Here is a 14,520-nt window from a genome sequence, read left to right as displayed (position 1 = left end):
TAAATATTCAAAATACAGACAAGCCACACTTTTTGGCCAAAAAATAAGTATGCTTACCCTTTTCTCAAAAGTACTTTTCTCAAAAGTACTTTTGCAGAAGCCATCTTGGCTTCTGCCACCTCTGTAATGATCTCTCACCTTGGTTACTTTATACTCTCATATGTAGGGAAAAAGCTCGCACACACGTACGAACTCACACACATTGTTCATGCCCAGGAACTGCCTAGAACCAGTTTCACAAGGCACCTCTGCAACCGCCCGTAGCAACAGGATGTGGCACTGACCTGCACAGACAGCAACTTTGACATCACGCCACCCAAAAAGATACATCAGCATTCCCTAAGCTTGTCACCTCGAGCACTGTCTGCAAGGGAAGTTAAAACGACGACTCCCTACATTTGAAGAAATGTCACAGCACATCACCTTGCAATGGTATCCCAAATATATTATTTTATTATAACATATATATATATATATATATATATATATATATATATATATATGTGTGTGTGTGTGTGTGTGTGTGTGTGTGTGTGTGTGTGTAATGTATGTATGTGTTGTGTCTGTGTAAGGCAGTAACTTTCCCATTCATTTGTAGGACCTGGTCCTTGCTTCAGTTATTTCATCTCACTTTCCAGCCTCTCTTGACAATTAATTCATAGTGCAAACTGCTAGGTTTTCATCCTCTTAAACATTTCAAACCTTTTACTGTCAATTTCCATTTCAGTGCTGAATGACCTCATAGGTCCCATTGCTTGGCCTTTGGCCTAAAAGCTTTTATTCAAATCAAATCATTATCGTCTATGCGCGACATTTGACTTGAGTGGTGAACTGGGTGCTTACCTAAAACTAGCTTTCAGTGCAGCAGCATTTGAATCTATTTCAACGTGTGTTGGATCTTGGGTGGAATGGAGACTATACTCTGTTTTTTTCCATCTGTCCACCCGCCTGTGGTACTCGCGCATGGTAACACTGCGTCCTGGGCTTTAAATAGTTACGCTGTGTAAGTTTTAGGTAAATAAAAGGATATCTGGGCGTACATTTGCATCTAAAAAGTGTTTTAATAGAATATTAACGGTGTAATTCGCATCCAGTAAATTATTAAAATACTTTTCAGTTACAAATGTGCACCTAGATATCCTTTTATTTACCTAAAACTTACACATATAATAACTATTTAAAGCCCGGGACGCAGTGTTACCATGGGCGAGTACCAAAGGCGGGTGGACAGATAAAAAAAAAACCGAGTATAGTCTCACTTAGGGTAAGGACAAAGGTGTTGAGTGAGTTGCTGTTTCGAGTTGAGTGGAAATGAATACAGTGAATTTCCTGAGTCTTGTATAGAACGCAGCTTTCGACATGGAAGATCGGGAGGAGTGAATATTTATGACAAACGAAAAATCACGTAGTTATGAATTCTTGTTGTAAAATTGAAATAAAAGTGTGTAATTGTAGGTAATAACTCAGCACGGACTGCAAAGAACGTTCCCGCCAATAGGACAGCCACTAGGGGGCGTCAAATGTATTTCGCCGTGTTTAGGACTAGCCCCCGAGGGTAAATTACAGTCTCAACCCCCAAAAAATAACTGTAAATTATTAATAAGCAACCCAAATACTATAGGAAACTGTAATTTCCAAAGAAATACCCGTCGCCGGGTTATTACCAGATCTACCGAAAAGGGTTCCAGTTATGAATGTCAGTTAATGTTTAAGCAGCCGATGTGAGTGTGGTTACTTAATTTGTTATGCTATACTGTTTTATATATATATATATATATATATATATTATATATATATATATAGATATTGTGTATTCTGCGTAAAACCAGCAGTTGGAAACCTATTAGAAAAATTAAAGAAAAAAAAGCCCCATTTGCCCCCAAAAGTGAGCGAACCTAAGAAACTTATGTACATCACCCAGGCATCAAGGGACTCGAGTTGGGTAAGAGACGTTCAAGCAATTACTGTGGGAGTGATAGTCGCTGTGAGGGAAATGGAGGCGGTGTTTTTAATATTCCTCAGAGAGAGAGAGAGATTATTAATGGAAAATGTAATCTTTTAAGACCCCAGGTTAACTGAAGGCTGGTGGTTTCGTCGGCCTTATGTAAATGATACATTGTTGATGCTTACGTTGTGATTTGTACAATTAATGTCTCTCTCTCTCTCTCTCTCTCTCTCTCTCTCTCTCTCTCTCTCTCTCTCTCTCTCTCTCTCTCTCTAGGGGCATACGAATATACTTAATATGGCATTCAGAAAGTTGACTTTAGTGAGAAAAGATATAGATTTATTTTAAATTTTTTTTTTTTTTTTTTTTTTTTTTTTTTTTTTTTTTTTTTTTTTATATCTTAAATTTAATGATGTACTACATGACTTCCCCAATAATATTCTTCTCCCGTTGTAATATATAATTATCTATTGGTCAATTTATTCATTTATTTTTTTTTTTTCTTTTTTTATAATTGTGGCCTCTGCTCTCTGTATTTCCCTGTACCTCGTCTCACTTCTTCCTAATGAACATCATATTTTTAGAAGCTTCTCTTCAAGTCAGTGGCCCTTGTGGGCATGTTCCTTATGAATTGGTTTCATCTTCTGAATAATGATAACAATAATAATAGTTATTATTATTATTATATTAATACGTATTCTCAACAGCATTGCTTGCGTACATTTTGTACGTTGAGAGTGAATGGAGTGCAAGCAATTTCATTCTTTGCATGATTCATTTTTCACTGTGGGGCTGTAATGAAGAGGCCTTTTTCACTTATGTTCATCCGTTTATGAGGAACAAAAGAATTCTGACTAAAATTCATATGTATAGAATGCTTATAAATGGACAAGAAAAAGATGGTATAACAGGACCGAGCGAAGTAACAAAGGAAATGATTGAAGATCGTGATTATCAAGCGTTTTCTTGCATACAAACTTTCATCCGTTTTTCGGCAGTTTTGTTTTTGTCCATTTCATTAATATTTTCTCACGCCTTGTTTCATCATAAAATTATGTTGAGAGGAATTTTGACTTAAGACGTGTAATCTTCTGGCAGGGTTTGAAATATCCCCTGGGCTTTCCTCACGTGTACCAAAACGAAAAGCGCAGTTCACCATGTACATATACTGAAATAGATATAAATACATGATTACATTGTCTAATTCTTTTATGCTTCTTTACCGTTAAACTAATTCAGTAGCTGTGAAAACTCGTTTTTTTAATAGAATCTATTAAGCTGGGACCCTTCTGTTGGAAGACGAAGGTGGTGTATTGATTTTTAAGAAAATGGCCCAAGTTTGCGAAAAACGACGTTCCTCCTTCTTCTTAACAGCTCTCTCATAATTTCAAAACAGATTGATAAAAACTTTGTAGTACTTGGCTGTGTCCTCCGGTTGGGAGGTATCTTCCTCCAAGCGACTGTTCACAAATGACTAGCATTCTCGCGCCCATAAATTTCGTGTAGTTTCTGTAGCCTTTTTCAGTTGTCATGGCGTTTTTCTCGCTACGTCCAAATATTTTCGGCATTTTCAGCGGTTCCTGTATAACGAGGCGTCAGTTGTCACGCGGCCTGAGGGTTGTTTATTGTTGGTTGAGTTTGGGGGGTTGCCTCTTACAGTGACGTCACTCACTGTCCCATCCCGCAAGGCGCTTCAAAGACTAACGAGGCTGTGCTTGCTTTATTTTTTACCTGTAGATCGCAAACATTTATTTTGATTTCCTTTCAATGGATTAAAGGAGAAAAATCGAATGGAATCTCTTCCACATGAACGAGTCGTTCATATTGTCCAGCCTATCTTAGTCGGGAAACATTTCGATTGGGTCGTATTTTATCTTTCCTCGAATATTCTTGACAAACATCAGTTGTGTAGAACAGCGTTGGTCAGCAACATTCACAGTAATTCACAATTTTCCAAAATGAACGAGGTTTATGGCCATTTCGATTCGATAGCACTCATCATCAAAATGTTTTTGTTTGAGATTAAGCTGGCCTTATGCCAGCACGGGCTCTTGCTCATAGAGGAACCCGTAGACTCATCAAAATGACGATTTCTCGTGGTCTTGTGGTGATGGCCACGACTCCGGGACGCTGAGGAGAGAGCGCCTCAAGTGTGTTGGTGGAAGACACGGCTTTCAGGTCCATTGAAAATCTTAACAAGGGACCCTAAGAGAGAGAGAGAGAGAGAGAGAGAGAAGAGAGAGAGACGGGGGCCGGGGTAGGCAGGGGCATATGATTCTTTCCCCTACCATTAGGAACATTTCCCTCTGTGGCCTCGTAGTGTAGGTGGTGGTAGCGCGTTCAACATGCAACTGAACGGGCTGCGTTTCTTAACAAACTTGGATGTTTCTGTTGACCTAAGCAGTGAATTTTATACCCGACTCTTAGTTTTGTTAGAGAGAGAGAGAGAGAGAGAGAGAGAGAGAGAGAGAGAGAGAGAGAGAGAGAGAGAGAGAGAGTTCATATATAGCTAGTACAGTAACGTTGGAAAAATGTTACGTACATGTGCTAGCTGGTATGCACGTGTATTTACAATGTGTATATTTGTATACAACGATGGAGACCTATTTTACATTCTTTGAAATGTAGGGAACTCGTTTTACATTTATAATACATAAAATACATGCCACTAAATCGTTTCCTGACAAGTACTGAATAACAAATAACCAGGGTTTCCTTCGTTTATAATTGCCCATTTAGTCACTTCAATACGCTCTCAAGTTCTTAGGTGATGCGTTTAGTATTTACTGAGTAGAAGTTGTATATTTTGCACCTCTCTGCTACGGATATAACACATACAATCCCATCTTACTATAATGGACGTTATGTCTGTCCGTCCGTCTGTCATTCAGTCACGGCCAAACGGCTGGTCCGATGGGCATGAAACCTGGCAGGGTTATAGTGGTGACCCATAAGATGGTTTATTATGGGGTTCCATCCTAACTCGCCTCCCCTAGCCAAAGCGGGTGGGGGTGAGTAGGGATTCCCTGAAACGGAACGGGGTCTGCTCGTGAAACGGAGCTGGTTATGCCCGTAGACTTAGTTACTTTACGGATTTATTATACATAATTTCTGTGTATAATATGTTTGCCAGTTTTTTATAATTTTGCCTGAGCAGAGGTATAATTATCAACGACATGTGCTCTTTAGGGTCAAAATTTAGCACGTGAATGCTTTCCAAAGACTGACTTAAGCCTGTGATTGTCTTTTGAAGAATTTAATTTGCCTAGATTTCTTAAATGCTGTTCACAGGGACCAACTTTGAAGTTTAAAACTGCTGCTGTTTTTGTAGATCTTATAGATTCCTCACGGGAGTCATACTTGCGCCATTGTGAAGAAAAATGCTCTTCATTTTTAAGTGAACTCCAGTGAAGTCTCTCTCTCTCTCTCTCTCTCTCTCTCTCTCTCTCTCTCTCTCTCTGCGTTCGTTGTGCAGTGGCAGGACTTAAACCAAACAACAACTTGTTCAGTACCGCTGCCTTGCAAGGAAAGGTATGCTGTGACTTCATTCCCTCGGAAATCTTGTTGACTACTATAGACGTGGTAGGGAATTACACCTGGTTGGTAGTCGACAACTGTGGGTTGCATACAGCCGGAAGCAGTCATCCCCGATGTCCAAGGGTCAAACGTGGACCTCTTGAATTTAGGGTTGGGTCACTTTTAATTTAAACTAAAAAAGATAATAAAAGATAACTCTGAAAGAAGTTACAATGATTATATATAAAACCGTTAATGAATTTATTGTGGCATATTGATACATTTCCATGAAAGATCGAGAAAAATAATTATGGAATAAATATTACTGCCTAGAATTTTACAATATATATAATATCTAGAAGGCCGATTGACTATTTTATTTAATAACTAGCCGAGTTTATCTATAGCAAATCTTATTTTAATGAATAACTAGGAGGTCCTAATCCGGAACCATGTAATGCTATTTTAGCCGAGTTTATTTATAGCAAATCCTAAACGCATTTCAAATTTGTATCAGTCTTGTCAACTCTGTATTCTTACGAGTTTCAACCTCCTCATCACCTTCGTTTTACTTCCCGTATAGAGGCCACAGATACCGACAAAAACTCATTTACCTCTCGTAACTTTTTCTGTTTTACCTCGTGTTTAAAATGCATTCTTGTACGGTCGCAATGAATCCTGAAAGGGCTCCATTGAAAGAGCGTTTCACGACAAGAGCGAATCTGAGGGGGAATGTGATTGTTATCAGCATATCAATAGGGACCTCCTTTTGAGTTTATGGAGACGAGAGAAACTGCTTTGCGGCTTCCCTGGATATTTTTAGAGAGAGAGAGAGAGAGAGAGAGAGAGAGAGACCTTACATCTTGTTCGGGTTGCCCCAGGTCCCTCAGTGTGTGTGTGCGTGTGAGAGAGAGAGAGAGAGAGAGAGAGAGAGAGAGAGAGAGAGAGAGAGAACAATAGTTTGTGTAATCTCTGAACAGTACCTTAAAGGTAGATGGGATTTCTCTCCCAAGAATATTTAAACATTCTTATTCCCACTGGCTATATTTTTGTATAATTTGTATTGATTTGTAGAGCTGATAGAACCGTATTATATAATTATATAATAATGTCCATACTCCAGGCTCTGGTCCCTGCTTCACATTAACGTCAAATAAAGATTTAAAAAGCCAAGATACAAACTTCATGAACAGCGAACCCTTAAAAACTCCGACAGGGAGAAATTAACTCCGGAAGGTAACCCGGCTGGTGGTGATAATGAAACTGTATTCCACCTTGAAACGTGCTGAAATGAGCTAGAAACAACAAGGACCCCTGAGTCAGCCTTTTTCTTTATTCACTCCTATGATGGTCTTCCTCGTAACGATTACTCAGAAGTTTTAGCTCTCCTTCAGAATCGATCTATTGTTGGAGGCTCTTCACGCCGTTATTTGGGTTAATTGTAGGTGTTTTTCTCTCCCTTTTTGATGTTCGCTCTTCGGTTACTCTCTCCTCTTTTTTTATTGGAACGAGTCCAAGTTTAAAGCTGCGTTTATAGGAAGTGCTGTAACGCGATTGTTTGCTTGTCTAGTGATTGTGTTTAGTTGCAATTCTAGTGGATTTTTTTTATCTGGGTGACCCTCGTGTGTGTATGAGAGAGAGAGAGAGAGAGAGAGAGGAGAGAGAGAGAGAGAGAGAGAGAGAATGAAAGAGTTTGTGAGTGAGTGTGCACCACCTTCCCCTGTCATCAAGTGTCCTTCACTCGCCTTACAAACAAAACATTTTGGCTTCCCTACCGATTTACGCCGAGTCAGTATAGCCACTGCTTTCTCAATAAACTTCGCCAAGGATAACAAATCAGGCGAATTTCGGCTGCTGTTGAGACAAGGGGCCTTGAAGGTCATCAGCCCGAAGGCTTGATTCTGCTTTTATGACTTTCTCTCCCTCCCTTATTTGCGAATGACTTACCTTTAAGTATAAACAGTAATATCATTGTTTTATGTACTATTCTAGTACTTCTTTTAAGTGGTTACAGGTAGTACTGAGAGTAACATTTCTTTCATTTTTCCTCAGTGGTAGTTCCTCGCTGGACGAGTGGTTTTCGCGCTCGGCTGCCAATCCGGTGGTCCGAAGTTCGAATCCCGGCTCGGCCAACGCGGAATCAGAGGAATTTATTTCTGGTGATAGAAATTCATTTCTCGATATAGTGTGGTTCGGATCCCACAATAATCTGTAGGTCCCGTTGCTAGGTGACCAATTGGTTCCTAGCCACGTAAATATATCTAATCCTTCGGGCCAGCCCCAGGAGAGCTGTTAATCAGCTCAGTGGTCTGGTAAAACTAAGATATACTTAACTTTTTTTCCTCAGTGGTTACTACTGCTTGAATAGCGTGGTGTTCCTTTCGTAGATTTGATTCCCTATGTTCCCCGATGGTTACTAATTGACCTCATTCCTTTCCCAGTGGTTGCTGGTGATGACAATAGCCCTACTCTACAACTGGATAATGATCATCGGGCGTGCTGTGTTTTGGGAGCTACATAATCTCTGCCCTCTTCTCTGGTTATCTCTCGACTACATCTGTGATGGCATTTACATCATCGATATGGTCATACGAGCTCATGAAGGTAAGAATACTTTTTCATATACAATATTTTGTCAATAAAGCCTCTGTATACAAGTCAGGTAGTTCTCCAAGCTAGGTAGTTCTTAATTCTCAAGAACTGCCCCCTTATTTTTTCGAGGAATTCTCAGAGTCCAGTTTGTCATTGTTTAATTATTTGGCCAATGTACTCATTATTCACCCGTCCCCCCCACCCCATGATTTTGTACCCGTAATTTAAGAGTAGTTTTTATGTGCGTAATTTTGCCATAGTTGAGTCATTTGCTTAATCACCTTCGAAGTAAGAGAATTTTGCATCGGTGGAAATCGTGAATCAACAGCCATACAAGTTTGCAGATTTCAAGAGCTCAAACTTGCTAAGTAGTATTACTTATTTAAACAACCCTGTTAATTGGAAAGATTTTTGTCAGTGTAATTCTTAAATTAACAACCATACAAATTTGCAGATTTCGAGAGCTCAAAGTTTCTATGATTTTGTAATTTAAACAGATCTGCCGAGTATGGTACCTACCAACCTCTTTCTGTTAGTAGTATTCTCTCAAAGCCATTTCTCCCACAGGTTACCTTGAGCAGGGGCTAATGGTGAAAGATCCCGTTAAGCTACGAAAGAACTACGTGAAATCATGGAATTTTAGAGTAGATGTCATCTCCATATTGCCCACTGACCTCGTTTACCTAGCCACCGGCACCAGCTGCAATGGACGTGTTCCCTGCCCCGTCCTTGTCAGGGTAAACAGATTGTTTAGGTAAGGGGATATTTGACACGTCTTTAGCACAGGTCACTTTTCTTTGGTCATATTAAAAAGAATATTTACTGAAAACGATTGATATAAAATATGGATGCAGATGACGCCAGCTATTTGTTTTCTCAATTTGCCGAGATCAGAACTATAACATAAGCTGTTGGATGTTGACACAATTGAAGAATTTAAAGCAATGTGCCCTTAGGTGTGGACAGCTTTGCACAGCTTGTATTTTTTATTAGTATTGAACCAGATGGAGGTGGTGTGATATGAACAGGATTTTGCAAATGTTTCAGTCATTCTTTACCACTGAATTTTTTCTTTGCTTGGGGTTAATAAATTACAAAGTCAATTCATATACTCCAGTACATCAATGACAAAGGCAATCAACATACTGCAGTAGATGAATGACAGAGGAAACCCATATATTTCAGTAGATGTTTGACAAAGTAAATCCATACACTCCAGTAGATGAATGACAGAGGCAATCAATATACTTCAGTATGAATGACAAAGGCAATCAATATACTTCAGTAAATGAATGACAAAGGAAATCCATATACTTCAGTAGTTTCAGCCAGTAGAACGCTGCTTTGAAATTTTCTGCTTCTGCCGATATCTTTTCTTTACGGGGTTTTGCAGTAAAACGCTAAAGTTGCTCACCTTAAATAAACCTAAAACGTAAAAGAAACCCTTCGATAATTGCAGTATATGGAATTCAGAGTTGCAAGTAAGAGTAACCCAGAAAACACACAGGAGTAAATGTGCTGTTTGTATGATAGCAGCAGGGACTGTTTACAGTTTGATAACTCATCCTTCCTCACGTGACAGAATCCAGCGAATGGGGGAGTTCTTTAACAAAACAGAGACGCATACCAACTTCCCCAACGCCTTCCGCATCTGCAAGGTGGTGCTGTACATCCTGGTGATCATCCACTGGAACGCCTGCTTCTATTTCGCCATCAGTTACGCCATCGGGTTTGCTACTGACGGCTGGGTCTACAAGAATATCACTGAGGGGAGGAACGGTACATTCTCCCACCAGTATATTTACAGGTAACTCATCTGTTCAGCCTGATCCCTTGGGTCAGCCTTAATTTTGGGGTTCGTTTTAATCTCGGTGATCATCTGAAGCTGAATATAGTTTTAAAAAATAATACTTAATAGCAGCATTATAGTTTGGACAGTGGGCCCTATATGAGTCATTAATGTCCTGCTATAGAAGAATTCCACAAGCAACATTGTCATCCTTATCTAATTTGCTTTCAGGAATGTAGAGGTCCTACTCCACCTTCCTAATTCAATTTTTAAGCTATCAGACATCAATCTCAATTTTAAACATTACTACTTGACTTATAAATACTCACCAGAAATGTATTTGATGAGGGATCATTTTTATAAATCATTCTCCATTGCCATTTGAGTTCAGATAGGTAATCATGCATGTGATAAAACAAAAAATGTGTATCTCCAGGGCATCATAGTTATAAAACAGTTCAAAAAAGTTATGACTAAGATGTCTGTTCAAGGGAGTAAATACCACTTGTTCCTAATTTCTCATTATGGTATGGGATTTGCTTACAGTATTTATGAATAGGGCAACTATGTTCTCGTGACCTGACTGTAGGTATTACTTGAGGTTCTTTGCAGCACCTCTCCTAGTAGGGGTGTAGAGTGCCGTCAGTTCCCCTCCGGTGGTGCACTGTATGTATTACTTAAGGCTCTTGCAGCGTCCCTTCGGCCCCTAGCTGCAACCTCTTCATTCCTTTCACTGTATCTCAATTCACATTGTTCCCACCTTCTCTAACAGATGTGAGGTTTTCCTCTTGTTACACCTTTCAAAACCTTCTGGCTGTCAATTTCCCTTTCAGCGCTGAATGACCTCATAGGTCCCAGCGCTTGGTCTTTGACTTAAATTCTATAGTATTCCTATTCGTGATTTCCTCTGTCTTTCAAATAGAACTGCAATCCAAACTGCTACCAAGATTATTAGAAATTCTTCTAAACAAAGTAAATTCTCACAAGTACCATACAGTGAGCTTTTTGAGGACTGGACGCAACATTTTAACATATCGTTACTTAGAAGCCACACCTCATGGCCCAATCCCCTTATGTTAAATATGCATCACAATTTTGATTATAAAGCAGACGGGTATTTTGTGACTACAGATTTCAGCCAGTGAACACATTAAGAAATTTTGTCAGTCATCAGCATTTTCAGTTTATCCAGTTAAGTCTACAAGAAATGTGTAATGTACTTGGTAATTTTTTTTTTTTTTTTTGAGAAGAATCTCTCCATGCCAGCCTTTTAAACATAAAGAATGTTTATTTATTTATTTTATTATTTTTATTTTGCCAGTTGAAAACTTCTAACACTGTATAGTGGTCCCCCCGTATTGGCAGGGGATGTGTATGAGACACCCACCCCCCCACCCCACCCCCGCTGATAGTTAGAATCCACAAATAGTTGGAACCCCTATAAAAACGCTGAAAGCGACTTGTTTTGGTAGGTAAAATGAAAAAAATAAAAAAATAAAAATTTGTATACCTGGTTTTTTTAATTTTTATCACAAAAAGTGCATTTTATGATGAAATTGATTGATAAAAAAAACAGGAATTTCTGGATATTTCTTATAGAAAAATACCGCAAATAGGCGAATTTCCCGTGAATAATGCGCAGATATGGTCCAGAGAGAAATCCGTGAATCCGGAAAATGCAAATACGGGGCCCCACTGTAGTAAGCAAATTACAGTATGCTATATAATACTTCTAGTATTCTGGTAAGGGTAAATTATAGGAGTTATGTGTACGTATATTACATTATCCAAAAATTCCTATAGAACAATCCAAAGACCCAGATTTCACAAGCATACCTCCACAAGTGCCCATAGATTTAAAAAACAGCATCAGATAAAGATAAGTTATTGTTACATTCCAATTGATGATTCAGTTACTGAAAACTATATATATATATATATATATATATATATATATATATATATATATATATATATATATATATATATAATATATATATATATATATATATATCACACACACACACACACGCATATATATATATATATATATATATACATCATATATATATATATATATATATATATATATATATATATATATATATATATATATTTATTTATTTATATATATATATATATATATATATATATATATATATATATATATATATATACATATATATATATATGTGTGTGTGTATGTGTGTGTGTGTACATACATACATACATACATACACAAACATACATTTATCTATACTATATATAATATATATATATATATATATATATATATAAATGTATGTACACACACACAACACATATATATATATATATATACATACATACATACATACATATATATACATAATATATATGTACATACACACACATACATATATATATATATATATATATATATATATATATATATATATATATATATATATATATATATATATATATATATTATATATATATATATATATATTGTATATAAATATAAGTATGTATATATATATATATATATATATATATATATATATATATATATATATATTGTATATAAATATAAGTATGTATATATATATATATATATATATATATATATATACATACTTATATTTATATACAATATATATATATATATATATATATATATATATATATATATATATAGATATATAGATATATAGATATATATATATATATATATATATATATATATATATATATATATTACACACACACACGCACACACACACGATATAATATATATATATATATATATATATAGTATATTATGTATATATATATATATGATACATATAGGATATATATATATATATAATCATTATATATATTATATATAAATATAATATGTATATATATATATTAATATATATAATTGTATATATATAGTAATATATCTATATATATATATATATATAAGATATATATATATATTATATATATTATATATACGTAATATATATATATATATATATATAGTAATATATATATTTATATACATATTATATATATATATATATATATATATATATGATTAGATATATATATATCCAGATATTATATATATATATATATATATATATATATATATATATATATATATATATATATATATATATATAAGTCTATCACATTACCGTGATTCATATACATATATCGAACTACAAATGTCCTTTAATATCTAATTGGCTCTACCTCGGAATTAATATATTTTCAAATATGCTTAACCGAGAGGGAATTTATTAAGCGATAATAGAATTGGCGATCGACAGGCGCGCGAACCAGAGACCTCCCAATTCCAGGACTGGCAGTGAAGCCTTAAACCACCCTGACACCATGGTGGTTTAAGGCTTCACTGCCAGTCCTGGAATTGGGAGGTCGCTGGTTCGCGCCTGTCGATGTCGCCAATTCTATTATCGCTTAATAAATTCCCCCTCGGGTAAGCATATATGAAAATAATATTAATTCCGAGGTAGAGCGAATTAGATATTAAAGGACATTTGTAGTTCGATATATATATATATATATATATATACTATATATATATATGTATATATATATCTATTATCTGTATATATTAGATACAGTGGTACCCTCGACATACGAAATTAAACTGTCCTGAGGCCTGGCACCTTCGTAACCTGAACTTTTCGTATCTTGAACCGCATTCTGCATGTAAATTGCCTAATTCATTCCAAGCCCTACAAAAACACCCCAGTAAATTTTATAATAAAGCTAAATTGACCAATAAACAATGAAATACAACAACTTGGACCATTCAATACCCAACTTAATACATAGTATTATAGTACCTGGACATAAAGTGTTATAGTGTACATGGTATAAACAAGACATACTGTATGTACATATGTACGTATGTAGTAAAATGTGGAACCTTACCTTTCGAGTGAGGCTATCTCTGAAAGTGGCGACAGAGGAGGAGGACAAACGACAGAAAATTTGTTACGTAGTACGTACACTTACTACAAGAAACACATTAAAAATGTCAGGAAACATAGACTAAACTTTATGAAACACATTAACAAAACCGTAACACTTATCTTTACAAAAAACTTAAATTAAATTTTTTTTTCTTATTTATTTTTACAGTTTTTTTTTTACTTTTTTATGCTATGCAATTTTTTTTTTTTTTTTTTTTTTTTTTTTTTTACAAAATTTCAATTTCTTCACCACTTTCAACTTTCTGTTTTTTTCATAGTATCAATTGGATCTTCCTTTTGCTTACTCCTACTAAAGCCCTCTTTAAAAAATAACTATCCAAGAAGATTGCTTCTGCCTACTTTTCACAATGTTCCTGAAACGACTTAAGGAAACATCTTCAAACTGCGCAAGCATACGACCTGTGTAAGCCTTTTCGGGGTGTCTCTTTTCTACAAATTATTGCACCTTATGAAAAGCAGCTAGAGCATCCTTAATTTCTGCCGTTGTCATAGGGTCGTCCTCCACCTCCTCGCCGCTGCTAGAGAACTGTTCTTGAATGACGTTATGTTGCATGGCCTCCAACTCCTTCAGGTCATCCGTTGTAAGCTCCTCTTGGTGCTCCTGGAGAAGGTCATTGATGTCGTCCTCGTCGACGACCAGCCCCATGGAATTGCTGTGTGCAACGATCTCGTCAAGACCTGGT

General features: G+C 36.2%; 1 protein-coding gene across 1 annotated transcript in view; it reads left to right on the top strand.

The window, feature by feature from the left end:
• The window catches only part of LOC135203579 (cyclic nucleotide-gated cation channel subunit A-like), a 198,866-nt gene that overhangs the window by 138,951 nt on the left and 45,395 nt on the right, over window positions 1–14,520 (top strand). The window contains 3 exon segments of the mRNA XM_064233339.1: window positions 7,903–8,065; window positions 8,621–8,807; window positions 9,636–9,860. Of these exon segments, the coding sequence (XP_064089409.1) occupies window positions 7,903–8,065; window positions 8,621–8,807; window positions 9,636–9,860 (575 nt within the window).

The sequence above is a fragment of the Macrobrachium nipponense genome, chromosome 36 (genome assembly GCF_015104395.2).
Source record: "Macrobrachium nipponense isolate FS-2020 chromosome 36, ASM1510439v2, whole genome shotgun sequence".
In the NCBI taxonomy this organism is placed as follows: Eukaryota; Metazoa; Arthropoda; class Malacostraca; order Decapoda; family Palaemonidae; genus Macrobrachium; species Macrobrachium nipponense.
This window is presented reverse-complemented; position numbering and strand designations above follow the sequence as displayed.